The sequence below is a fragment of the Cricetulus griseus genome, chromosome 4, assembly GCF_003668045.3.
Source record: "Cricetulus griseus strain 17A/GY chromosome 4, alternate assembly CriGri-PICRH-1.0, whole genome shotgun sequence".
Taxonomy (NCBI): Eukaryota; Metazoa; Chordata; class Mammalia; order Rodentia; family Cricetidae; genus Cricetulus; species Cricetulus griseus.
The window spans coordinates 96,515,011-96,542,138 of record NC_048597.1 but is presented as its reverse complement, the minus strand read 5'-3'; the positions used below and the strand labels follow the sequence as shown (position 1 = coordinate 96,542,138).

The following is a 27,128-nucleotide window of genomic DNA, read 5'->3' as shown; positions in this document are numbered from 1 at the left end:
ATCTCTCTCTTCAAACATTGTACTGTGCTTTTACCGTCTCATAAAATGGGAACACCTATGTCTTCCCCTTGGCATATTCAAATATCCAGCATTACTCTCTCGTACCTTAGGGCCATTAGTAAGTATGAAAGGGGTGACTTGGACACCATACTCTGTCAGTTAATCTGCTGAAGATAACCACTAAGTGATTCACAGTTGAACAGCATATACAGCATGGCTATGTTGGGTAAAAGGATGGTTCATGTCCCAAGCAGGAGACAGCAGGGAAGTACAAGGTATCATTGTACTATTCAGAGAAGTACATGTTTATACTTATGATATGTTTGTGGAATTTTTCCATTTAATACTTTTGGAGCTTGGATGACTATTGGTTTGTGGGGGAAAAGTAAAATACAGATAAGAGGAGACAGACAATGCGGAGAAATAAAGTCTAAAAAAAAAGGAGGGAATCAAAGGGGGTTAAACTATTCTTTCCATGCATCAGTGTCCATCTTCTTGAGAGAGGGTGTGAATGCTGGTTTCCAAGACCATTCCATATTCTAGTAAGGACAGGATAGGGTATGCTGCTGTAATGAACTTAACTTAACCTGAGCAACTTAATCTAGCCCATTTCTCTCTTATAAAATTATTAAAGCTCAGATCTCTCTCCTCCTCCAAGTGGCTTCCACTTTCAGAGTACATAGCCTTCAAAGTCCCTGAGGCAGAAAGAGAGAAAGATGGAGAAGATGTGTGGATCTTGGCTGCCTTGAACTAGAAATGCCTCCCAACTCCACTCAGAGACAAAAGGTCATGATAATCTCATGACCTCAGTCTAGGAACAAGGCTAGTAAAACCTTTGTTCTGAATATTTAATGAAAAGACTCCAAATATTCTAACACTTTTACCTCCTTTCTTACCCTGCAGGACAGAGCCCCAAAGCAATCTCTTGGTCCCAGCCCAAGGTGGACCTTCAGAAAAGCTGAGCCACCGTCTGACCACTGAGACCTTTGGCACCAACAGCTGGGAAAGAGAGAAGCCCTGCAGGGAGTTGGATCCTGCCCGAGCACACAGGTGAGAGGCAGAGCCTCCTTCAGAGCCAACAGCTAGTGCAAGATTGGTGTGGAAAACCAAGTCCTCCTTTCTGACCCCTTCTCATTTCCAAGTTCCTCTTTGAGAGTGTGTCATATGCGAACAGATGCTTTCTGTAGCGGGCCAGTGTTATAGGCTTGTGGACCCAATGGCTGTGGTCACAACTGTTAGATCCAGGCACTAAATGTAATAAAGTACAGGAGTTCTAATGACAATGTATTTCCAAAAGCAGGAGGCAAGCTAGACTTGGCTTGTGTGAGTTACACTTCTGTTAGTGTGACAAACACTTACGAAAATGAAAGTTGCTTTTGGCTCATGGCTTCAGAGATTTTGCTCCATGGTCACTTGGTTGTTTCTGTGACTGAGTACGGTGAGACAGGATGGAGAGGGAGGGAGGGAGGAAAGGAAGAAGAGAGAAAGGGAGAAGGAGAGAGAGAGAAGGGAGGGGGAGAGGAGAGGACAGGGAGTGGGGAGGGACTCCATCTCCAGTTGGGCCTCTTCCTTTTTCTAACTTTGTTCCTTCCAAGCCCACCAAATGCATCTTATTTGATCTTCCATATGTCAATCATCTCTGGAACACCCACAGACACACCCATCTCCTGGGTATCACTCAATCCAATCAAACTGTTATTCTAGCTTAACCACCACCTGGGTCCTTGATCATGGTGAGACACTCACATTTAACGATAGTTACTTCTTGACATTTGTGAGCCCTGGACTGTCAAATGATAATTTTAACCCATATTTGTGTCAAGCTTCAGACTTGTTCCTTAACTCAGCTTACTCAGCCACTGACTTTTCTGTCCCTGATAGATGACAGGTGCTAGGCTAGACACTGATAAGTGGCATTTCACTGAGTCTCATAAAGGTGACATGATGGCCAAGATATGATAACCAGTAAGTTAAAACTGTGAAGTCTTAAACTCTAGCTGGTCCAGCAAGATAGCACAGGAGACAAAGATGTTTTCTGACTAGCCTGAGACTGATGACCAGGAGTACATCTGCAGGTCCTACATGGTAGAAGGGGCAAGCCTTATGACTGGGAATAGATCCACAGGTCCTAGATGGTAGAATGAATAAACCTGATTACTGGGAATAGATTACCCAGGTCCTACATGGTAAAAGGAAAGAACCAACATCTGCAAGTTGTCTTCTGGCCTCAGTATGTGTGCCATGATACATGTGCATGTATCCCCATGCTCAGACATGCTAATGATAAAAAACTAACTAAATGGATAAAGTCTGGTCTTTTTAACTTAACTAAACTAAGCCTACAGTTGATAATGGTGGGGCCAATGCACTCTCTACCTCCTGGATTTTGAATTCTCTCTTACATACATACAGCCCAGACCATTATTGTCTCATCTGAACGTACTCATGACACCATTACATGTGTGTGCATGCATGTGTGAGTATGTGTATATGTATTGGGAGTGTGTGTGCATTCGTGTATATACATACATATGTGTGTATGTGAATGTGTGTGTGAGGATGTGTGTGCATTTGTGTATGTGCATGAGTATGTGTGAGTGTGTGTATTGTGTGTAGGTGCATACACACTGGGATAGTGCATGGGATGTGAAGAAATCAAAGGTCAGCCTCAGGTGTTATTCCTCAGGCACAGCTCACTTTGTTTTCTATGACAGGGTCTCTCACAAGGACTCAGGGCTCACCCATTCCATTAGGCTGGCTAGCAAGCCCAAGACATCTGTTTCTTTGTCCTTTGCTTTGATGACAAGCAATACCATAAAGCTTGTGTTTGTTTGTTTAATGTGGGCAGTATGTTTGAACTCTGGTCCACACCTCAGTTAAACAGCTATAAATGGGAATATGGAAATCTCCTTTTGAAGGTGAAGTCAAGCATTGATATAAATCAGGCACTGTGTAGTTACTATGCTCTACTCACTAGAGTACCCGATAGAAACAGAGAATGGAAGGATAGGTTGGTTTTGGCTCCGGGTTTCAGGGGTATATCTCATGATCATGGTGAGAAAGATCTAAAAGAATTGTCCCTCAGTGGCAGTTAGCACATGAGGTGACGGCAAATGGCCAGGATAGAGTGCAGAGAGAGACAGCCAGATCAGAACCAGGGCAGGCATAACCTTCAAAGGCCCACCTCCAATGAGATGACCTACTTCCATCATCCAGTCTCCAATTCCTAAGCTTCACCTGGCCTCCCCAAAACAGCTGCACCTGGGAATCAGGGTTCAGACATGAGCTGGGGGGCATTTCAGGGTCAAACCTCAATCAGTACCTGTGAGTCCTGGCAGTAGATGTGGGACATAGGAGGCCTGCAAAAAGAAAAATTCTGGTTAAGAGCATCAGGGAGCCAGGGAGGAGGAAAGATTCTGGGAATGAAAATCTAAAAAAAAAAAAAAAAAAAAAAAAAAAAAAGAAAAAGAAAAAGAAAAAGAAAAAGAAAAAGAAAAAGAAAACAAACGATACTGCCATGTTATCAACAGTTTCTGGGCCTCTAGTCCTCTTCTGTCTGTGACTGATTCTCCAGGGAATTAAAAGCCACAGTCATGATGATAATTAATAACTATCATATAAGTGATAAGAAAAGTCACACTGGTTATACTTAATGATGGTGACACACTCTGCCCTCAGAAGACGTTGTTGTCCAAACACCTGAGATGGGACTTACATAAACCCAGAAAATGTATCAGTCTACACCTGAGCTTACACTACATCTACACACACATAGTGTGTCCTACAGCTCTCACCTGACCTGGGTGTCACATCTACACACACACACACACACACACACACACACACACACACACACACAGTGTCCTACAGCTCTCATCTGACTTGTTGTCACATCTACACACACACACACACACACACACACACAGTGTATCCTACAGCTCTCACCTGACCTGGGTGTCACATCTACACACACACACACACACACACACACACACACACACACACACACAGTGTGTCCTACAGCTCTCACCTGACCTGGGTGTCACATCTACACACACACACACACACACACACACACACACACACACACACACACACAGTGTATCCTACAGCTCTGAGGGCAGCACAAATTCAACCAAACACAAGAGCCAACAGTGAAATCAGGATACAGAGCAGACAAGGAAGTAGAAAGGCTTCTGCCTAAAGCCAGCATTTCTCTATACTGTTAATAAAAACAGTGACTACATAACCTGGCCCTTTGTTAGCATTATAATCTGCACACAATTGTCCACACTGTATTTTACTGGACTAAAAACACAGTGGGTTGTCCCCGCCCACATCACCACATATGCATGAGCAACACCCTGTGTTGCAAGACCATCAGTCAATTGGAGGGTTTCAGTTCCATTATCAAATTAATGGGACAACCATCTCATTGATCAGAATGACTCTAACGTCGCATGGTAGCTGTAAACATACTCAGTGCCAGGCCAAGGCATGCAGCAGCAACTTACGACCCAGGTCCCTGGTTTAATTCCCACCTCTTAGATGGTGACAATACAAGTCAGAAGGTCTCTGAGCTAGGAAGGGAACTAGAGTGCAAATCCAGGTGTGTTCGTTTCTAGAACAGTCATCTCTTTCTGCCATTGTCTTCACCTTTAACCTCTGCAGTTTCAGGTGCTGTACCGGGAGTCATGACCACCCCATCCTCAACCACCGCCCATTTTAAAACTAGACATGTAACAGGGTGCTCATCTTCATGTAACAGAGGTGCTTAGCCTCTGCCCACTTGTTTGCTGACTCTTTCACAGTGTGAACTTAAACCACTGCACACTCGGCCGCTTGAACTTTCAGTCCACCCCTGTGGCAGTTGTACTGTTGTCCACTGTAACTGACCATCATACACAGAACTCCAGTGGAGACCAGCATTGTGTACCTAACCCCTTCACATATCACTAACCACGTGTGCTTTGTTACTAGTCTGTGATGCACTTCATACAACCAGGGTAGGGAAAAGAGATGGGGAAATGTGAGTTCATGTGTGTGAAGGCTTGGGGACATTGTCACCTCGTAGACTTCAGGGTTACTGAATTTAAAGGCTTTTCAATTTACCCTATTATTTTAACCTGAGTCTAAGACACTGGTTCCCAGATGACTTGCCTCTTAGACTTTAGGGTTCGAGATGTTAGAGGTTTTGGTCGTAAGAATGGACTCTTTCCTCATTTTTAACACGCTTTTGAACTCCCTGTCCTGCCCACCAATTCCCAGCGGATGTGCCCCTATGAAACAAATTGACTCAGCAGACAGCCAGGCTTCTTCATCCGTCATGTAGTCATTTGCCAAATGCCCACTGGGTTCTTGCTGGGAGTCAAGTACTCTTTGGAGAAAGAAAGTTGCAAGTGGCTGACTGTGCCTTTAAAGGCAGCTGGTTCATTTTCTGGATGGTCTATTGTGCTTGGTGCTTTATAGCATGTAGGTGTGATTCGGTAGCTCGGGATTTGATGCTTAAACATTCTTACGATGTTTATTTTTAACTTTCTAAAAATGACTCTTAAAAAACGTGTGTGTGTGTGTGTGTGTGTGTGTGTGTGTGTGTGTGTGTGTGTGTCCATTTGTTGGTGGGGCAGAAGCCTTAACATATGTTCTAATCCCTCATCATCCCCTCCTGCCAACCCTGATGATACATATTCTTCAAATGGAATGAAATATGACAAAGTTTGATGACGTTCTAATGAGTTGGGCCATCTTCATCTGACTGGCTGTACAAATGGCTCCAGAAGGCAGCTTGGGTTTTGAGGCAGCTCTCAAAGCAGGAGTCACAGGGGTTCAGACCCCAGCATAGAAGATTCCTGGCTGTGTGGCCACCAGTAAACTCCCTGGACCTCATTCCTTCACCTGTGAAATGAAGTGACAAGCAGCATACTGGCGACCCAGAAGGGCTTTCTCAACTAAGTGCTCTGCCTTGTAACTACACAGACCTGAGTTCACTCCCAGGGGGCAGGTTAAAAAAAGAAAAAGACACTGCCTTCCAAATGTTATGTCAAAATATATAAAACTCTTGGCATTATATATATATATATACATATATATATTTATTTACATATGTATATGTATACACACATATATATATATAGATATATATATATAGATATATATATATGTATATATAAAATCAGTGCTGGTTTTGTTGCTACTAAAATAATAAATACAATAGTAGTTGTTCCAGTAAAGGCCAACTGAACTCACATGCTTCCATTCTCAAGTAGATTTCAATCCATAACTGTCTCTCTTTGCTATAGGATAGTGTTCTTTTTTTTTTAATCCCTGGAGCCTGCCCCAATTATAAAAGAAGATAACTTGACTTCATTTAACTGCAGCCTGAGTGTTTGAATTTAATTGAACGGGAAATAATTATTCCTGAAGCACGAAGGTTTTTGAGGTTCTGTGAAGTGATGTAAGATATGCATCTTGTTACATTAGACCCACACAAATACACTTTAATTCCTTCAGCTTCCACTCAGCATACCTTCTGCCTCCTGTGAAATTTACAGCAGGAGGTGTAAACAGGACGATTTGGGGAGGGAGTGGGCCGAACTGCCAATTTATTATTTTTTGAAGTGATTTATTTACCGAGGTGAGCCATTTGCAAATTCAATAATAAATCTATTAAGGGGCAGTTAACCTCTATAAACCTTGTTTTAAATAATCAATTGGCATTTGGGTAACTACAGTGCCTGTCTCATTAGGTGGGCATTAAGTCCTTATTTGAAACATTTAATCTGAGGTGTGACCGAATCAGCCATGAGGTGGCAATTAGATGTTCACCATGGGTCCTTGATTAACTAGGGAGCTGGGTCCTCTCCCTTTCTCTGGCTGTGACAGCCCTGACTAGGAAGCCAAGGGACCCTCTCATACGTGACTTTTCCTGTCCCACAGTGCCTCTCAAGACAGAGACCTGACACCACCACCTTCCTCCAGGGGGAAAAAGAAAAAGAAGAAATCAACCAGGAAGAAGAGAAGGAGGTGAGGGTCCTGAAGAGAGATGAACTTCAAAGACTCAGAGAAGGGGAAGGGACAGGAGTGGGGAAGGGGAGGAGAGGTTTAGAGTCTGGCAGTAACTTGGACTTGGATTCCTTCTTTGCCTCTTAACTACTTGTGTGGCCTTGGGTTTCACTTTTCTCTGCCTTTCATTCCCCTCTTCTGCAAATAATAATAATAATACCAACCTCTTGAGGTTTTGTGAGAATTAGAAGAGAAATAACTGGGTATGGTGGCTCATGCCTGTAATAACAGCACTTGGGGGTCTGAGGCAGGAGGATTTCTGTGAGTTTGAGGCCAGCATTCTAAGTCAGTCTGAACCATAAAGTGAGACTCTGTATCACAAAAAAAGAAACGTAAGAGGAAAATACAGAGGCAGCTGACACGGTGTTAAGCAATCGTGTATGACCAATTAATAAGAAGTCATCATTACCATGGATGTTGAACTTGAGAGGGTGAAATTTACAGAGTGCAGAGGCCTGTGCCAAAAACCTTTCTATCCACCTTCCTTTCACTCCCGGCCGCACTCTGCCAGGCAAGCATTATTATGCCTATTTCAGAGATGAGAAGATAAAGGCTCACAGGCTGGGGTGTCAGAATCTGCCTTGGACTTGATTCCCAGGATTCCTCTCCAGACCCAGAGTTAACATTTTTTATTAATAGCAGCTCGAAGTTCTTTTGAACTTCTTGAATTTCTTTCTACATGCAATTCTTTCCAGACATTTTTATACTTTAAAATATTTCCAGATTCCCTCATAAAACCTTGTCTAGTGCTCTGGCTCCAGGGGAGACAGGGATCACACCAAACCTCCCAGGCAGTGTTCACAGAAGCCTGCAAGGGGCAGCAGAGAGCAATGCCTGGACTATGCTGGCCTGGTTTGCAGGGGTTTCGCCACACCTGCTTAGCCCCTTAAGGATGGACCCAAGTAGGAGTCAGGGTCGTTCCAGTAATTGTAAAGTGGGGGGTGAACTCGGAGTGAATTGAGGTCCCAATTTTAGAAGTGTGCAGAACTTAAAGGAGGAAACAGCACACCAAGTGTCCAGGTCTGGGGACAGATGCAGTTCCTAAAGTGTTGAGTTGTCCCCCATCCGTTTCTCTTTGCTGACCTGCTTTTTAAATCTGCCAAGTTGTTTTTTTTTTTAAGAAAATAACATTGGTGTGGAATGAAAATTGAGGTATTCCAAAAGAAAATAAGGATTTCTGGAACCTTCTATAGAAGAGGCGGGGGCTGTGGAAGCCCAGGGCTGCATTCTCACACTGAACCCCAGCCCCCATATGACAGCCACTGCTTGTTCTCTGGCTCTCACAGTCCCCACCACTCCCTACTGCTTTCCAGTCAGCATGCTTCATTGACCCTCCTCATGAGGGAGGCTCCTGTTGGCCCTGAGTTTGCAGCCTCTGTTTCCAGCCCAAGTCGGCTGTCTCAGTGAGGAAATAAACAAGCCGTGATTCTCCCAGAGGGCCTGAGAGTTGGTGGTGGAGTCAAAATGGGAAATCAGGTCACCCTAGCGTCAGACTGAGTCATCACCATGGCCCTAGAAAGGGTAACTGTTTCCCAGGTGCCCCTTTGGTGGCCCCACCCATGTCACCAACTTCAGGGGCAAAGACCAGAACATGGAATGTGGGAGGGGCAGAGCTTGTGGGGAAAGTCACTGGTGAGACCAAGAAAGCCTTTTAGATTTAACCAAGGTAGTTATGCTGTTATAACAAACAAACCCAGGAACAGAGAGAACTTGGTTTGAATCTCAGACCATCCATGTCTTGGCTCTGTGTCTTTGAATAGGTCACTTTACCTTACCTCCACCCCACCCCACCCCGAAAATGGAAGGAAAGCAATTGTGTCAACCTAAGAAAGATTAAATGGGGCTGGGCACAGGACTTCTGATGCAAATGCAAACTACCATCAGTATGGGGATTGTCCCTGAATATGGTCCCTAAAATAGTGAGACCTTGTATAAAGATGGAAAGGGACCCATAGCAACAAAGGCATGTCTCCCTCCCCACAGGTCCCCATCCTACAGCCCATCGCCAGTCAAGAAGAAGAAGAAGAAAAGCTCCAAGAAGCATAAGAGACACAGGTACTGTCCTTCCTCCTCCACAGACAGGGACACCCCAGGTGCAGCAAGGGTCGCCCCCCCCCAATGTCACAGGAAGAACTTCAAATCATCTATGTAGTGTACTCACTTTATCTCCATTTTATCGTGTATTTGCATCAGTGTGAGTTGTAACTTGTGTGGGGGAGAAGCAGAGATCCATTAAATATAATTCTGACCAGAAAGGGGGGCTGATTAGAAGAAAGCAGGAGGATTTGAGGGACCTGCCACACCTAGAAGAGGAGCTGGGAATAAGGAGTGGAAAGCTGAGAGAATCCAGGCTGTTCCTCCTGCTTCCTGGTCCTTGCAGGGAAGGAGCTGTACCTACCCCATTTCTGCCACATCACAGGCCAAGCCAGAAGCAAACGATGACAGCTTCATCATTATTCCAAAGTGCCAGGAAACGGCCTGTGTGTGGTTCCAGCTATGTCATAGAGGGCAGGGTCATGTTGAAGAACATGACATCCAGGAATCCCCACTTTGGGTGGGGGACAGGAAGAGTCACAGAAAGACCTCTTATGACTTGGCCTCTCAGTCCAGGTGTTTACTATACACACACATGCATGCACACATGCATACACTCACATACATATATACACACTTTCATGCACAAATGCACAATACACATTTATAAATACACAGGCATGCACACACATATCCATGCATACACACTCATATATATACACATCCCTACACACATGCACATGCATACATATATGTACACATACATTCACACATGCAAATATATATATATATATATATATATTATATATATATATATATGCACACACACACACAAACATATACACACACATGCAGGCCCCACACACACAAACATGTACACACACATGCAGGCACACACACATATATACCACGGAGCCTGATACTAAGGCAAGGTCATGAATGTAAACAGGCACTTGTTACCTGCCTGTGCTGGGCAGGTAGTCCCAGTGTAGGGGACTTTTCCACATCTCAATCTCAAAATCCAGGTGGCTTCCCACTCAAGGCCTGTAATTCCAGCTACTTATGAGTCTGAGGCAAGAAGGTAACAAGTTCAAAGCCAGCTGGGCAATTTAGTGAGACCCTGGAGAGAGAGAGGAGGGTGGGGGAGAATGAGAACGAATACTCTGGCCCTTCCTAAAGCCTCCTCCAGGGCACCCCCTTCCCCAGCCCAGCTTCTCCAAGTCCAGTCCGTGATTATGAAATGTTTGGCTAATAACACCTGATGGGTTTGGAGGTGGCAGCTAGTGACAGAAGAAGCTTTGGGCCTTTCCTTCTCTTAATATCTGTGTTTGAGACCTTTCTAAAACCTTCATTTTCACCCTCATGATTCCAAGCCCCAGAAATAAAACAGTGAGCAAAACCCAGCTATGGCTTTCAATTTGTTCCCATCCACTGGGCCAATGGTGAATGCAGCAGGGAGAGTTCTGGGCTCCACCAAGGAGGAACTCAGTCGCTCTAGCTCACCCAGGCACCTAGGAGAGAGAAGAACCTGCTGGACCCAGAAACTGTTGCAAACTGCTGTGGGAGAGCAGTATAAGGGGAGCCTGGGGTAGGGGGAGAAGACCAGGCAATAAGTTTTGACACTCACTGCCCTCCATAGCATGCCACAGGGATGCGCAGAATGAGGTTGCATAAGCCCAGAGCTTAGTACAGAGCCTGATGCACAGCAGGGGTTCTGTACATGGAGGAACAAGGGGAGGAGAGAGACAAGCACGAGGAGGAGGGGGAGAAGCAGGAGGAGGGGGAAAAGCAGGAGGAGGGGGAAAAGCAGGAGGAGGGGGAGAAGCAGGAGGAGGGGAAAGATGAGAAAGAGGAAGAGGAGAAGTCTACAACTAAGACGAGTGATGAGAGCACTTTTCCCATGCCTCCCAGTCTACCTTCATCCCAGAGAGGCTTGCTGACAGTCTGTCATATGCATGGTGGCTTTGACCTGAAATTCAGGATGTAAGGCAGGCGGCATTTCCCATGTGGGCTTCGAGTTCTTCAAATCTGAGGCAGGAGGTTTGGTTAGGAGTCCTGAGTCCTGCGGGGCAAGAGCCCATCACCCTAGAGCATCGCCTTGGAAGAATGCTCAGACTCACCTGTGGTTATTTTCTCCCCTCCCACCCCCTTCCCCACCCCTTCCTCACCCCTTCCTTCTGTCTTCCCTCCCTCTCTCTTTCCTGCAAATCAGGTCTTTTTCCAAGAAGAGGAGACACAGGTAAGACTCTCGCTGCTTCTGGTTGCTTACTCAGCCTTCGGCTTCAGCAGGCTTGCTCTGGACAGCTGCCCGGGTGGGTTTCCATCACTGTGGTCCCTTCTGTCTCCCTGAGCCTCAGTTCCCTCCACAATGAAAGCCTGTGTTGATTTCCCAGAACCATTGGTCCCTGCTTTGGGGCCGTGCATTGCTCCTGGACCAAGCTTTTCCCAGAAACTGAAAGTCAAGGCTCTTAGGAGACACAGGTCCCATTACTTCACCATAGCCTTCTTCCATCTGGGCAAGGAATAGAGAACATGAAGCTACCACCTACAGGGACTCACACAAAGCAGGCACTACACTTAGCTCTTTCCACAACCCATCTCAAACTTCAAGAGTGGGTGTTTATGGTTCCCACTTTACAGACTGAGAAACTGAGACTAAAACAAGAGAGAACAGGGCCACAGCCAAAATTCAAAGCCAAATCTGTCAGTTAGGGGATGTCTACAGGTGACAGTGGCTTCTTCAGTAACAATAGCCACATCTAGAGCAGTTTGGAGAAGGCAAAGCCTCTGTGTGTTCATTAATGAGTAAGCTGTCATTACAAGTGCCACTGGTTACCAGTGAGTACCATCCAGTCAGCCACACAGCTTAGGCTGTGGCTTCCTCCCTGCAGAGTTGAGGCAAGTGATCTCAGAGAGAGCAGGTCACTTGTCTGATGCCATTCACCTGAGCAGCAGAGGTGGACTCAAACGTTGTGTGGTGTCATTAGATGAAGTTTATGTACCACCCCCTTCCAGGACCTCAGTAGACAGCAATGAGTTTTGGTGAACCTTGAAGTTAATCTGTCTTGAGCTAGCAGGCTCGCTTTCTCAGACTTCAGGATGTCTACACTGGGACCCTGGCTCATCGTTGCTCATTCTATCCAGGGCTCTGGTACTTGAATATTCATGGGCAGAATGTTTCATACTCTACCAAACCCAGTCTGCCTTCATCTATCTCTGTGGTTATTCTATTCCCTTCTAAACCAATGGACCAGCAGTCACAGGAGACCCTGGTCTGGGCCATATACCAGCTCAGCTGTGTGATCTTGCTCCAGTGGAGGTTTCATTTCCACGTCTCTAAAAATGGGCTCTTACAAGCTATGCCTCCGCCCAGAGGTGATGGGGACAATAGATTGTTCACATGGGGTAGGAGTATTTAGCACAGTGCCTGATGTGCACTAAGTCCTCAGCATGGCAGGTGTGGCCACTGTGACCTTCGTTATCATTGCTGTTATTAACCTTCTAGAGGGTACTTAGCCTCCTTTGCACCCTCAGCACAGGGACATGAGCCAGAATCCCCTGCCTAACTCACTGCATAAAGACACTGTCCTTAGAACAACCTGCTGATTGTGTTTAGTCTTGAACTGCGTTTGGTGCTTTGCTTTGTTTTCATCTTTCAATTAACTGGTTGTTTCTTATTTAGCTCCTGTAGCCCTAAAAGCAAAAGACGGGAAGAGAAGAAGCACAAAAAACAGTGAGTAGACAGATGCCCCTGGAGCACACTATGTAGTTTGAGGAAGTGGAGGCCTGGCCTCTCTTCATCTGGAGCGTTAGCTACCAAATACACTGGGGAGAGAAGGGACCGTGGCCGAGAGGGAGGAAGGAAGAGAGGGAGAGAGAGGGCTTTGTGTTCACTTGAAAGTGAGGGGCGGGGTATGCATGGATACACAGATCGTATATGTGATACATGGGTGTGTGCATGTGTGCTTGTGTGCTCATGATGTACAGTGTATATGCTTGTGCCTGAAGTACTCATTATATGTGCGACATGTATGTAAACCATGCATATATTTGTGGGGTAGTTTGTATAAGTGTAGTGTGCACATCACTTAGGAATGTCTATATATTTTATGTTATGCAAACATCCATGCACATGGTCCTCACAGTGCATGTAACATGGGCACATTGCATGTGTGCATGGGATCTAGCTGTGTTCACATGAATGCCCCCTGTGTGTGTATGAGCGTGGTGGCAAACAGCACTCATGCAGGTGCACCATAGACTCATGTGTTCGAATCCTGTTCACTCTTTGTGAACAGTCTACATGAACACTATATGTCTGCATTCTGTGTAGAGGCATATGTCAGTCTTTATATGTGCACATATCTGTACAGTGTGTGCATGGACTGTGGGGTGTGATCACACGTGTGTGTGTGTGTGTGTGTGTGTGTGTGTGTGTGTGTGTGTGTGTGTGTGTGTGTGTGTGGCGGAGTGGACAAGCATCTACACGTGTACTCTGGCTACTGGTTTACACACTCTGGTTTACAGCACAGTGCTCCCTGTGTGTGAGTCCCGGGTCTCGGGCCCAGCTGCTTCACAGTTTATAGCTGGTAGTAGAAATTCAAATCAGCCAGTACTGCCTGCGGAGTTCAGTTCCCGATCAAATTAAAAGTAAATTTGGTTACAACCCACCTACTTTATACTCTGTAAACGTTAGTGCAATGTGTTTTCCAATCAACTAATATTTTATCTCCCACCAAGAAGCATCTAAAGACAGGATCAAAGACAAAAGAAGGAAAGGAGGCCAGCTTCTGAGGAGGGGAAGGAAGAGGCAGGGCACAGAGGGAGGGCGCTCAGCATGGCTGCCTCAAAGGGCCCCTTTGCTCAAGGTCAGCACAGAGAAGGGCATTCCAGTCAGTACCATAAAGACATGAACCATGCTCCAGAAGGAAGGAGGAGAGACTCCAGTAAGATCAGGGAAGAACTTCCCTATTGGCCACTCAGTTTAAATGAAGCCATCAAGAGAAAAATTATTAATCGCATAACTCCCTCCATGATCCCCTAAAGTTGGTCCTGTTGTCCTCCCATTGTGAGGATGGAAAGACAGAGGCACTGGAGTACTGGCATGAATGTGTTGGAGCCAGGGAGCTCAGCTCTGGAGTTTTCACTCAGCACACACCCATATGTTCTCAGATACCAGTAGCCTTGGGCCCCGTCTGCCTCAAGAGCTCTGGGAGCAGTCATGATGGCACTGAGGTGGTCACCCCCTGCAGTGTGAAAAGCCAGACAAGCCCCAGCCATTGCCAGCAGTTCATCATCAGAATGCTGGACAAACCACATGAGGCAGGGCAGAGAGCAAGAATCCTAGGGGCTTCCAGGAATCAGTGGTTGTTCTGACCAAGCTGACCAAGAGTTAGCTTCCTTTCATCCAGTGTGTCTTCATGAGGCCCTGGCATGTAGCAGTGAACACAGGGCACGGTGTGGGCAAGTAGTAGAGGAGGAAAGTTTGGAACTCAGTGAGGACACCAGTGGGAAGAAATGGGTCTTGGCGGTGAGGGTGGCTTCCTTCAGGAGGGGACCCTAGGCTGCATGCTAGGGACATGGTTTCAACCCTCTGCTCTCAGTCCTCATTGTGCCATGGCACTAGAGAAAGGACTCAACTTTGTCGGTTGTTACAAAGAACAGCAGAATTCCTGGGAGGAACATTCTTAGAAGTCAATGGCTGGGCCTGAAGAATGTGTTAGATATGGGTGATACTTGAGGTCATTGCCGTCTGAGCCAGAACCGCAGGCCGAGTCACTGTGGTTGTGTTGCTTGTGTCTGGCAGGTCAGTGCAGAAGACACTGGACAGATAGGCCAGATGAAGAACCAGGCGGGGCTGGCTCCTGAAGGAGCTTGGGGTTCAAGACCACAGTCTGCACAGAGTGTAGAGCAGTGAGGAGGTTTGAATCAGAGAATGGATATGGCCTGATAGTAGTGTCAGAAGAATCTAATTCCTTCGCTGAGATGAACAGACAGATTCCTGAGCCACCATATTCTGAACACCCTTCGTTTTTTATTGTTTTTAGGGAGGGTCTTACTATGTTACCCAGACCAGCCTTGAACTAGTTCAAGGCAGCCTCAGACTCACGGTGATCCTCCTGCCTCAGCTTCCCAAGCACTGGGATTGGAGCATGAGCCACCACACCTGACTTTCTTTGATCATCCTCAATTGCATTGGGCCCCTTCCTTGGGAATAGCTGAAGTGAACTGGGGCGATGCTGCTGTGAACCATTGCCAGGCTTTTGACTCCATGGTAAGGACCTGGACTTCATGTCCCAGGTCCAAGTTCACAAATTGGGAACTGAAAGGCCCAGTAGACTCTACAAATAGTTTTGTGCACACCAAAGGTTACCTTTTTTGTTTTAAAGGAGTGCCTCTTTAAGACAGGCATATTTTACACTAAAGAGTCTGTGTTTTTCCATGTGCTTGACACATCGAGGGTCCAGCAGAGGGAGGGGGGCTGGAGGCACAGCAGACCCTTTCTCTTCTGCCCAGGCCACAGATCAGTATTTTGCTAGGACCTGGCTGGCCTTTGAAATGGAACAAAACACAGTTTCCTGACCTTGAGAGAGACAGGGGAGGCTTTGTGGAGGGCGACTTCCTGCCTGGGGTGTGGTTTGTGCCAGGACTGCTTCTAGCATGAGGACAAGTGTCAAGCCAGCTGTCATCCACATTCCTCACAAAGGCCCCTTTCTGCTTCCCTGTGCTCAGCCTAGTTGAGCAGAGAGCCCTGAAGATGCTGGCAGGAAGCTGGGCTGTGAGGCTGGGAGACCAGTCCCCTTGGGAGTGACCTATACTTCTCTGGGGTATGAATTCTGGGATTTGTATATCACAAGATCAAAATCAATGGCTTGCTTTTCTCTCCCTCCTTTCCCCCCTCTACTTCTCCCTCACTTTCTCCCTCCTTCTCTCCCTCCCTCTTTCCTCATCCCTGCCTCTCCTCACCTGAAGATCTCGAAGCCGGAAATCTCACCGCCATAGACACCACCGCTGCCCCTCCAGGTCTCAGAGCTCGGAACTGCGCTCCTCCAGCTGTGAGAGCAGGTAACCCCTTTGCCCCTGCTCCTCATCCAACCAGCCCCAATGATGCTTGACCTAGGTTCTGCACCACACTGAGTAACTCTGTTGCTCTCCAGGCCAGAGCTGCCCCAGCTTGCTGTCAGTAACTGCAGGCAGAAGGGGCACAATAGTAGCCCCCAGCACACAGGCTTGTTAATTGCCTTTGGTGATTCCAACTCTATGACCCTCTCTACCCTTGAGGGCAATCCTATTGTCCCATTGTGAAGATGAGGAAACTGAGACATCAGGGCTTTAAAGAACTCACTACTTAGCAACTGAGTGACACCACTAGTGTTACACAGGTCTAGACTTTCCATTCTCAAAACAGAGAAGCTGAGTCACCTGTGAAAAGACACACAGCACAAAGTACCAGGTTCTGAGGCCCTTCCAAATCAGTTTTCTCCTGACTCTGATGTCTCTTTGCTGATGCACCTCCTGTCCTGGTCTGAGAATGATGGGAGTGGCATGCTCTTGGGAACATTTGGAATTGTTGGTGTGTGTCAGGAGGACCCAAGCTGGCTCCTGGTGCCAGGGACTTCTTTTTCTTCAAATGCTCATTCACAACACCCAGGGAAGGGCAAATGACAGGGGCTCATCTTGCTTCAACGCAATCAAGATGGCTGGAGATGAAAGAGAAGGAAGTAGAGGGAAAAGAGGAACTGAGGTTGAAGAGGAGGATGAGCAAGAGAAAGGGAGGAGGAATGTTTATCTTTGTGCCAGGCTCTAGGCTGATTTCAAGCCCTTTCTCCTTGACCCCCATGGTACTGTAAGCATGATATGATTTTCTACATTGTCTGCACTTTGTTGTCACCTCAGAATTGTTTTTTAAAAATTCTAGTGTCTGACTGCCTGAGTCCAACTTTCTAGTCACCCCAGCTAGGCAGAGAGACTGCAAAGTTTCCCAGGTATATGAACACAGAGCAGGTGTGAGAAACTCTGTCACTGAGGCCCTGGCATGTCCCATCCCAAGCCAACCTCTGTGTTTCTGCTGGACTCCAGCTGCAAATAGGACTGACAGATGAAGCCACACAGCACTCTGATTGACCAAGACACAAATGAGACCCATCAATGTGCAGGGCAGACTCCAAATGAAATGAGAACTTGTCCTTAACACACAAGTACCCCCTGCAGCTAGCATGAGTAGAGGCTGCTTCCTCCATGATCACAGACTTAGCCTCAATCTAGTCTGCTCTCATTCTAGGCTATCTCAATGCCTCAACCCACTTTTGGACAATATCCATCTCAGAGCAATGCCTCTGTCACTTTGTGACACCCCCCATAGCACCTGCCTCTTGTCCTCAGTGCTGTGTGACAAGTTGATAATGACACACTATTATAGTCAGGGTCCCAGCTTTGTGTGACTGAGCTGAGCCTCTGCCTCTGCCCCTGGGTCAACCATCTTCAGGGAATTGTATAGAACCCCAGAAGGTTGCCTGCTAGGGACATGGCTGGCATTACGCGTTCCAGACCTATGCCTACAACTGTCTCATGTTGAACTGAGCTTCCTGGTGCCTCTTGAAACCTTCAGAAGGCCTGAGAGCAAACCAAGAGCTGGTTGTGATATATATATATATATATATATATATATATATATATATATATATATCACACACACACACACACACACACACACACACACACACACACACACATAATATATATATATATATATATATATATATATATATATATGATGGTCTGGAAGACTTAGAGCAGGGAGACCGTCCAGAACAAGAATCAGAGAAGACAATTCTTAAAGGTGAAAATCCCTTAACCTGGTTTGGCCACTTTTAAGCTGTGTGACCTCAGGCAAGAGCATAAACATTTCTGAATCTCAGTCCTCTGATTTGTAAACCGGAAAGTAGCACCCACTCCATCTTTGTCTTCAGGATGCAGGGAGGAGTATGAAGGATTTCCAGGTGACTCCAAATTCATATGGTGGTGTTTGTGTTCACAACTGTAACTCAGCGAGTCCACAGGTGGATATTCTGAGGGGTCAGGAATGCCTCTGGTTTCTACAACAGACAAGACAAATCTTGCTCACACAAGGAGTCTCTCTCATTTTTATCAGACATGTTTCCCTCAATATTGTAGGTGATGAACAATAGAATGGCTCCATTTCACAAATGGTAAAGTCACATGCACAAAGGCAACATGGGTATTCATGGAAACAGAGGTAGGCATGCTCAAACATGCAGAATCAAGAGACAGTCATAAGCATATGAGGAACATTAAACCAGGTGGTATAAGGGACCTCTTTTATCTTCTTGGCTACAACCATAAATATTTGATAAATGAACAAATTAGAGAATGACCAGATAGATGGGGGGGATAGATGGATGGAAGGATGGTTGGTAAATAGATGGATAGGTGGGTAAATAGATAAGTGTTAGGTGATGGATAGATGGATGGTGGGTATATGGATGAGTCATTGGATGGGTGGATGGAGAGATGGATGGTGGATGGGTAAGGGTGAGTGGTGGGTAAGTGGGCAGAGGAGTACACAAATGGATTGATGAGTAGATGGAAGAATAGAGAATAGATAGATGGATATGGATGAACTGATGGATGGATGATGAGTCAGTGGACCAGTGGATGAATGAATGAGTGGTGGGTCAGTGGGTATGTGGGTGGGCATATGGATGAATGGGTGGATGAGTGGATGAGTAATGAAGGGTGGATGGATTGCATAAGCATAATCCAGCATTCCTAGAGACAAAATCATACAAACATGTGCACAATTATACTCTGTCATTCTCAGATGACATGCTGGTTGCCCAGCCATCTCTCCACCATTCTTCCAAAGGCCTTCAGGTATCTCTTTCTTGCTCCCTAGGCACCGAGGTCGGTCTCCTGAGGAAGGGCGGAAATCCCGCCGTACACACTCCCGACGCTGCTCCAAGAACCACTGCAAGGTCAGCCCAGAGGCCCGGTCCAGCCACCTGCCCAGCCAGCCCCTCCAGAGGCTCGGCTTCCTGCCAGCCAGAGGTGTAGTAAGTATTCTGCACATTCCCTCTGCCAGCCTTGCCATGACTCTTGGGGGAGGTGGAGTTTCAAGCTCAGGGCAGTGTATGCTATCTTTTAATTCAATTTTGGGTAAATTTCCCACTTGCTTCAGATTTCATTATTGATTAACTAAATGGTCATTCACCAGCCTTGACAGCACTCTGGGGAGACAGAGGAAGAGAAACTAAAATATGTAAGCTTGTATTTCCAGGGGTGGGGATGGGACTGTTGAAACACAGATACTGGCCTCCAGATGACATGTGTGAGAGGTTTCTTAGGGATGGGCAGAAGAAAGGGGCCATTGACACAGGAAAAATCTTTGGCTTTTATATTAAGTCTGCATCTCTTATGCCAGCTGGCTGCCAACACTGGTTGACAGTTGGGATCTGATTCCTCCTATTAATTTGAGCTTGACCTGTGTCTTCTTATGTATTTATACACAAAGTCTCAGGTGTCAAGGACTGAGTTACTGTCACTCATCCTTCCCACAAATGGAGCAGAAACATCAAAATTTGGAGAGGTTAGGATCTGGGGCAAAGTCACAGAGTGAGATGACGGTGAATCCAACTTAGTAACCCAGCAATGAATAAAAGCAGAAAAACCCTCCCTTGGGTCAACAAGAAGTAATTGGTGTGTGACCTTGAACACTTTGGTGTGGGATCTGAATTTAAGACCTAACTTAACATCTTCCTAGCTAGGCAGATTATATCACCTCAGTGTTCTCACTGGGTAAACTTGAAGCACTGATTCAACCATTTGAGCTGGTTGGGATTATTCTATAAGAGGAAGTATGTGAAGACCTTTTTTTGACTCTGAGGAGACACAGAGACAAACAGGATGAGAGTCAGCCTTGACATGTTACAAGATTGTAGACAGCAGCTCTGAAGGGAGCCTGTCTTCCACAAACAGGAGAACTTGAACATGCAAGGAGATGTTCCCCTTAGTAAGGATGAGGTGGAAATAAGGAGGAGTTCATGGGTCCTGTGGGAATGTCAGGGGAGGTGACAATAAGCAGCATCATGGCCTTGTTGAGATGTTTGCCATTTCCAATATGTTCTAGAAAACTCTTCTACACATCAAGGTACCTTGTGTCACCAGGGTCTAATTTTATTCAATCTCGTGCATGTCTGACTTGTGCTCTTCCTAAGTACTTCCTTCTCAAGAATGCAGGTGTCAAGCCCCACCTGCACTCTCTCATTCCCTAAATTCCCCAAACCTTCTGTGCTGCAAAGACTACAGAGGCCAGGGTTCAAGTCTTGACTACTCAACTCATCCACCCACCTCCATAAGCCTCAACTTCCCCCGCTGGGAAATGGATGTGATGAGTTCATTTGTGGATAAAGTATAAGTAAATCTGAAAAATAACAGTAAGATCAGAAGAGCGTTCCTAAGTTAGCTATGGCTGCCCAGTCTCCCATGTACTAGTGCCTGTAGTAGACTACCTAGAAGCCCCAACTGACCTTAGCTACAATATACCAATGGCAACACCTGACTTATACTCTCTCACCTGCTTATAATGGGTTTCCTAAGGAGCTCACATGTATAAGATGTTGCTGATAACTACATCTGCCTTCCCTCACTTACCAGTAATGTTACCCGACTGGCTCTTGACAGTTTCATTTCAGAACACAGATTCTTGGTGGCAGTGATGTGTAATGTCCCATGTCCCCCCAGGAGCCTTCTTGCCCAGAGCCTCCATATCCCCTAGGAGCCCAATACCTCTTAGAAGAATGATAAGCCACTCCTTAACTTAATATGCAAGGAAGAGGCCTTAAGAGCTCACCTCCCTCCCACTACTTTGATTATTAAGAACAAAAGTAGAGATGCATAAGAGAGTAATGATGGCCTTGGCAAGGTAGGGTTGTTTAAAAAACAGAGGATTATTATTGTGTAGCCAAATCCTTTATAAGCTCAAAGTTCTTCAGCTGTAAAAAAAAAGATAGATAATACATATATGCATGCATGTATAGATGCATGCATACAGTCACACATATATACATGCATACATATAATACATGCATGCATACATACATAAGTCTCTTCCTCAAAAAATAATCATTAAGCCCAATGCTTGGTCTAGGGACAAAACTCTAATAACATTCTAGATCCCTTCTATGGAACTTTGGGCTCATCACATCACCTCTTTGTGTCTCTGTTTTCTCAAATTTTGAAAAACAAGGCAACTAGTGAGACCCAGTTCATAAGACTGTCATGAAGTCACCATGACTAGCTGTGAGTAAACATTTTAGAATGCAATTGGTGAGTGGCAAATGCTATATGATGCTTGCTGCTTGTGCTGGCAGTATTATAGGCACACCAACAGAGGAGGTAGAGGCCATAGCAGAGGTCACAGTAATAACTAAAGTGTAGTTCCCAGCTTGGCTAAGCAAATTGGTAAACAGAGACGAGAGTCAGCATCCTGCTCTCTGGGTAATTTTATTTCCATCATAAATAGTGGGTGCATTCAATATGGCTACACTCACTCTGGTTGAGGTTGTCTGGCTACTGGATTTATCAAAATACACTCTAAAATCTGATCCCAGGCTCCCTCTATTCTTGGCCTCTTTTTCATCTTCTCCATTTCTAAGGTAGAAACAAGAAAAGATTCCATGTGCACCACAGATTTCTGAAGAGTTCCAGACACAAGACTTTTTTCTCCATTTGCTAGAACAGCAGAGACATTTGCACTGAGTCACATGTCAATCATTCTTTCAAGTCTATCCACATCTACTTAGCATCTATTAAATGCTGGAATTTCACTCTGGAGATCTGATGAACAGAAAAGAAAGTCTGTGGCTGCTAAAGGGGAAGACAAATGAGGCAACAACAGGGAAAGGTCAAGTGTGACAATGGATGCTAATATGAGGCAGAAGTTTGGCTGACAGGAAAGGACCTTAGGATTAAGGCAGGTAGAGAATGTAATGAAGACCCAGAAAACTAAATATGAGCAGTATTTATCCAATGGAAAGGAAAACTGAAGGTTGGAGGTGGGGTTTGAGATGGAATTCTAGGATAAGACACAAATGTTGCAGATGAATTGAAGACTTAAGCACCAGAGGCCTCCTGTGCCCCAGGTCCCAATGGTACATACCCAGAGCCCTTTTGAAAACAGTCAAGTGCAGGTACATGACACCACAAAAGGTGCTTTGCATATATGACTATGCAAATGAAGGCCTTGCCTCTGAACTAGATCCTGGTTGGTTAAAGGTGACCAGAGGGTCTCTTGCTTGATCACTGAGAGTCTGCAGGAACTAGCAGTCAGTGTGATTAGAGCACCAGTCCTTCCATGCTTATTAAAATGATTACACACCAGTTGGTAATTAGGTTGTTTCACTTCCTTATCCTAGCCCCAGTCTACCAATTATCCCATCCATCCCCTGGCACCTTCAGGACCATTAAAGCATAATAGCTAATCACTTTTAGTGCCAAGATGCCTTCTAATAGGGTATACTTGACACTCAAGCAGTTGGTGACTGTCTAGAGTACCCCTCACAATAGTGGTGGGAGCAAGCACAATGTATCGTGGAGGCATCAGACACTTCCATCTTGATGTCTGAGCAGGCTTTATGGTAAGAGGATATTTGAGCTGGGCACTGAAGTATGAGTAGGAGTTTATCAATTTGAAATGATTCATGTATAGAAAAAATGGGATATCATTCTGTGGCTGGCATCACCACATACTTTGCATAGTTATTTTCCTCTTGTTTTTTTAGAGGTATGTGTCATTATCATTCCCATTTTGCAGATGGAGAAAGTAAGGCTCTGGGAGGCAAGATGACCTAGGAAAGTAACACAATTTGGAGGGAAGAGAGCTGGCAGGGACCAAAGATTATGCCTTAGAAACTTACTCTGATGTCAGCAGAGGGTGAAGAACGGGGCAGGGATGCTGTTGTCCCCAAGTGCTTGGTGGAAGCTTTCTTTTTCTGTTCTGTGAACATTCTCCATTGAGCCTCTCATTACTAATGGCAGAGGGGATCTAGAAAAAGGAGTGAATCAGAACCATGGAGAAGGGCAGGCCACCTCTTCCTGCCTCCTTGTACTGTCATCAGGGCCAAGGGCAGTCAGTCATATATGGCTTATGTGTCAAGTGTTGCACAGATGCCAACAGACAAAAGGAGAATGTGGAGTCTGTCAAAGATGGAAGGCGAAAAAGTGTCTGTGATTAAGACGTGGGCTTGGGAGAAGATCTCATCTCCCTGTGACATCGTGGATAACATTGAAAACTATGTTCTCTAAGTACCTACTATGTACCAGATCACTGTCTCATGTTTTTAATTATATAAGTTCAAGAGACACATCATGTCTACTATAGAATGAGTACCCTGTGGCCTAGAAAGATCAGACAAAAGGCAGCTACTTGTAGAAGCTCAAATTTTAAGCCAGAGAGCCTGATCGGGAGACCCATGTACTTAACTACATGTAAATATCATCATCTGTACCTCAGGGTAATTATCTTATCCTATTTACATGGTCAATATGATGGTGGCATGAGATAAGGCATCTATCCACTTACTTAAATATGCACTAAGAACATGAGAGGCAACTCAGTCAGCTACCCCAAACCTAGGCTTAGATCCCCAACATCCGCATAAAAGCCAAGCACAGTGGTGTGCACTGTGACCCCTGAGATTTGCTTGCCAGTCTACCTGAGCAGGTGACTTCCAGGTTCATTGAGAGACCCTATGTAAATAAATAAATAAAAGGTGGAGATTGACCATTGTGGAAGATACCTGACATCTGATACTGACCTCTGATCTCCACACACATGCCCACACACATGAGCATGAACAGGTACACAAACATACACACAACATACTTTAACATACACACAGCAATCATAATAGTAATAGTAGCAATATTAATAAGAATAACTTTGCACTCCTACCATGAACCAGGCATCTGCTTGTGAAACTCATCTCAAGGCTTGGAATCTAGAGTCATATGTACAGTAGTTGCCAATATGATTTTTTTCCTCAGAAGCTTTTTAAAGACTTACTACAAAGAAACCCAACAATGACCTCTGACCTCAGAATCCAGCAGCAAACTTGACAGCAACCTTTGGGGAAAGACAGGATGGACTTGTGCCTCTTCTTTCTAGACAGGGAAGGTGAGGCTGAGGACTAGCCATGGCAAATTCTGACCATGGACTCCTCCACCCATGCTCATTCACCCAGGTTTGCCTTGCTCTCTCACCCGGGAGACTTACCATCCAAGCTCTTCACTGGGAGAGGGAACACAGTCCAGAAGAGAGAGGCGACACTTGGAGCCTCGGGGATGAGAAATGACATAACATAGTTGACATTTCTTTTCTGTGTAAGCAAAGAAGAAACAATACCAGCAAGGAAAATCAATTTTTAAGTCTTTTTGTTTTATTTTTATTTTTATCAGCTAAGAGACATTGCACCACCAGAAGAGGTAGGAAGGACATCACCTTGGGCGGGGAGGGGGTGGGGGTGGGGGCGCTGAATGGCGTCTTTAAACTGAATGAAATTCACCTGGATGCAAAACTCATTTATTGAGCTTACTTTTTCCCTTTCAACCTGAGTTTCAGGGAAGCATCTAACAAAGTTTACAGGGAGGGTGCTGTATGCTGGTACACAGGGAGACCTCTGTGAGGCTCCAGAGAAAGGGGGAGCTAGCTGCCATTCCTTTCAGAGTCCTACAGAAAGGGAAGGTGGGAGGAGGCCAACTACACCCCCCATCACCATGTCAGCAGCAGTGCACAGCCTGGGGGTGCCCCAATCCTAGGAACTCTGACTTCTCTTTATCCCCAGAAAATCAATCTCTCTGCAGCTGCCCTCCTCTTCTCTTCCCTCGCTTCCCAGATGAACCTCCACAGGTCAACGAATCCATTCTCTTGCTGTCTTCCTAATTAGTGTCAAAGAAAGAAGGATGTCGTCAAGGAAAATAACCCTGCTGTCTTAGAGAAACAAAGGGATTGTTTTCTTAAGGAATGAGCAGGACCCTCTAGTTGCAAGCTCTGCCTTGTAGCGCGTGAGATTTCCCAGCTCCCCATATGGCAGAGAAGCAAAAAAAGGAAATTTATAGCTGCCGCTCTCCACGGGGCCATTTGAAGTCCCATAAATGGACTTGTTCAGTTTAATTGAAATTCTCTTCTTGATTGTATTTTTGTAACCTATTAGGCCGAGCTGCCTCTTGATCTCGGAATTCAGCCGAAATTAAATTTTGAAGTGTAAGTGAGAGGTTGCCTTTCCCCTTCTCTGTTCTTGATTAAATAATGATTTGAAACAAAAACAATAAATAACTGTGCCGGCTCCCCTGGAGGGCTGAGAGATTCCCAGAGAAATGCAGGGAAACTGGAGCTCCTGGTGAGGGGATTTAATTAATTATTAGAGAAGCCCAAGCATTAACACTGAGTGTGTTAAGGAACAAGGGGATGGGGTGAGCTCAAGACTGAAAGAAAGAAAAGAATTTGGAGGGTTTATGTTGTAGGGAGTGGTGGAAGAGTAAAGAGAAAGCATTTGCTAGCCTCTTCCTTCAGTGGGTATGAATTCGTGAAAAGCAATCTGTCCAATAATGATGACGAATATGGGCTGCAGAGATGGGTCAGTTGGCAAAGCACCTACTGCACAGGCATGCGGTCCTGAGTTTAGTAGCCAGTAAGCACATACAAAGCTGGCTACTAAGCCTCTCTAGGCATGGTGTGGCTAGGGCAGGACCTCCAACCACAAGGTTCCACCCACAGAACACTCTAGCTGCCCTAGTCTGCAAGGGGGGATATCCAGCCCCACTCCATCCTACAGAGTAAAAAAAGCCCAAGCTCAGGACTTGAAATCCAACCAATCCCTGGGCTCAATCCAAGCTCTGGACTTGAAATCTCACCAATCCCCAGCCTGGAAAGTTCTGCCCTGCACCCAAGAAGCTCTATATAAACCCTGTCTTCTGCTTGGTTCTCTGTTGCATCTCACCCAAGCAGAGGCAGCCACCCTCCTGGGTTTTTCCCTCCCAATGAATCTCTTGTGTGAGGTTTGTTGGGCCACCAGTGACTTTGTGTTATTTCTTAGCTCTCAACTGCCAGGATACCTTTCCCTCTCAGGGCTGTAACAATAACACCTGCCTGTAAACCCCAGCACTGGGAAAGCAGAGACAAGAGGATCCTTGAAGCTTGCTGGTCAGTCAATGTAACTGAACTGGTGAGCTTAAAGTCCAGGAAGAGACCCCGCCTCACAAAATAAGGTGGAAAAATAAGATTGAGGAAAACCCCCAATGTTGGCCTCTGAGTTCTACAAGCGTGTTCATATACATAAATAGGAGCAATAAATGAATAGCTGGGGGTACCTTTTGTGACCCAGAAGGGAAGCATTTGTCATCACTGTAGAGTCTGTGGTTTATGGGCGCTAGTCTCCTGGTTCCTTTTATTAATAATAGTCCAACAAGGATTTTAAGAGATGGGAAAGAAGTGTGTTGCATTTCATAGTTCTAAAAGGGAGAAACAAAACAGAACAGGGATACCGCGTTCATGTTGCTTCTTGAGGGATCGGGGTAGCATTTGACTTTTAGGGGAAAAGGTTTCAAATATCTCAAGAGCCCCATAGCTAGTAGGCATGAATAGTAGGAATTCCAATGGACCCAGAAATGGGCATTTCCAGTGAATATGAGTCCAGATCTAGTTGTTCAATAGGAACCACAAGTGGGGTTGTTGTGTGAACCCTCACTGATCATCATACATTGGAAATTCATTCACATTTATTTTTAAACACACTAAATGGGTTAGAGAAAGCCTAGCTGTGAGACAGTGCAAGTTGGCTCAACACTTCTCCATGATCAACTTGATATACTGAAGCACTTTCCATACATCCCCCATTGTCCCTAACTCAGTGCACACAGCTGACTGCCAGCTTCCAGATGGTATCCTCTTGTGGCCAAGGCCCACTTTGCCTGCCCTATTTGGCAGTCTGAGCACAAAAGGGAATTGGCATCCCTTG

The 27,128-nt window shown here is 45.6% G+C and overlaps 1 protein-coding gene across 1 annotated transcript in view; it reads left to right on the top strand.

The window, feature by feature from the left end:
• Positions 1–27,128, top strand: part of Srrm4 (serine/arginine repetitive matrix 4) — a 149,101-nt gene that overhangs the window by 103,211 nt on the left and 18,762 nt on the right. The window contains exons 2-8 of the mRNA XM_035443262.1: positions 904–1,050; positions 6,937–7,023; positions 9,046–9,117; positions 11,309–11,335; positions 12,779–12,829; positions 16,069–16,161; positions 19,013–19,169. Of these exons, the coding sequence (XP_035299153.1) occupies positions 904–1,050; positions 6,937–7,023; positions 9,046–9,117; positions 11,309–11,335; positions 12,779–12,829; positions 16,069–16,161; positions 19,013–19,169 (634 nt within the window). The remainder of the gene's footprint in view (positions 1–903; positions 1,051–6,936; positions 7,024–9,045; positions 9,118–11,308; positions 11,336–12,778; positions 12,830–16,068; positions 16,162–19,012; positions 19,170–27,128) is intronic.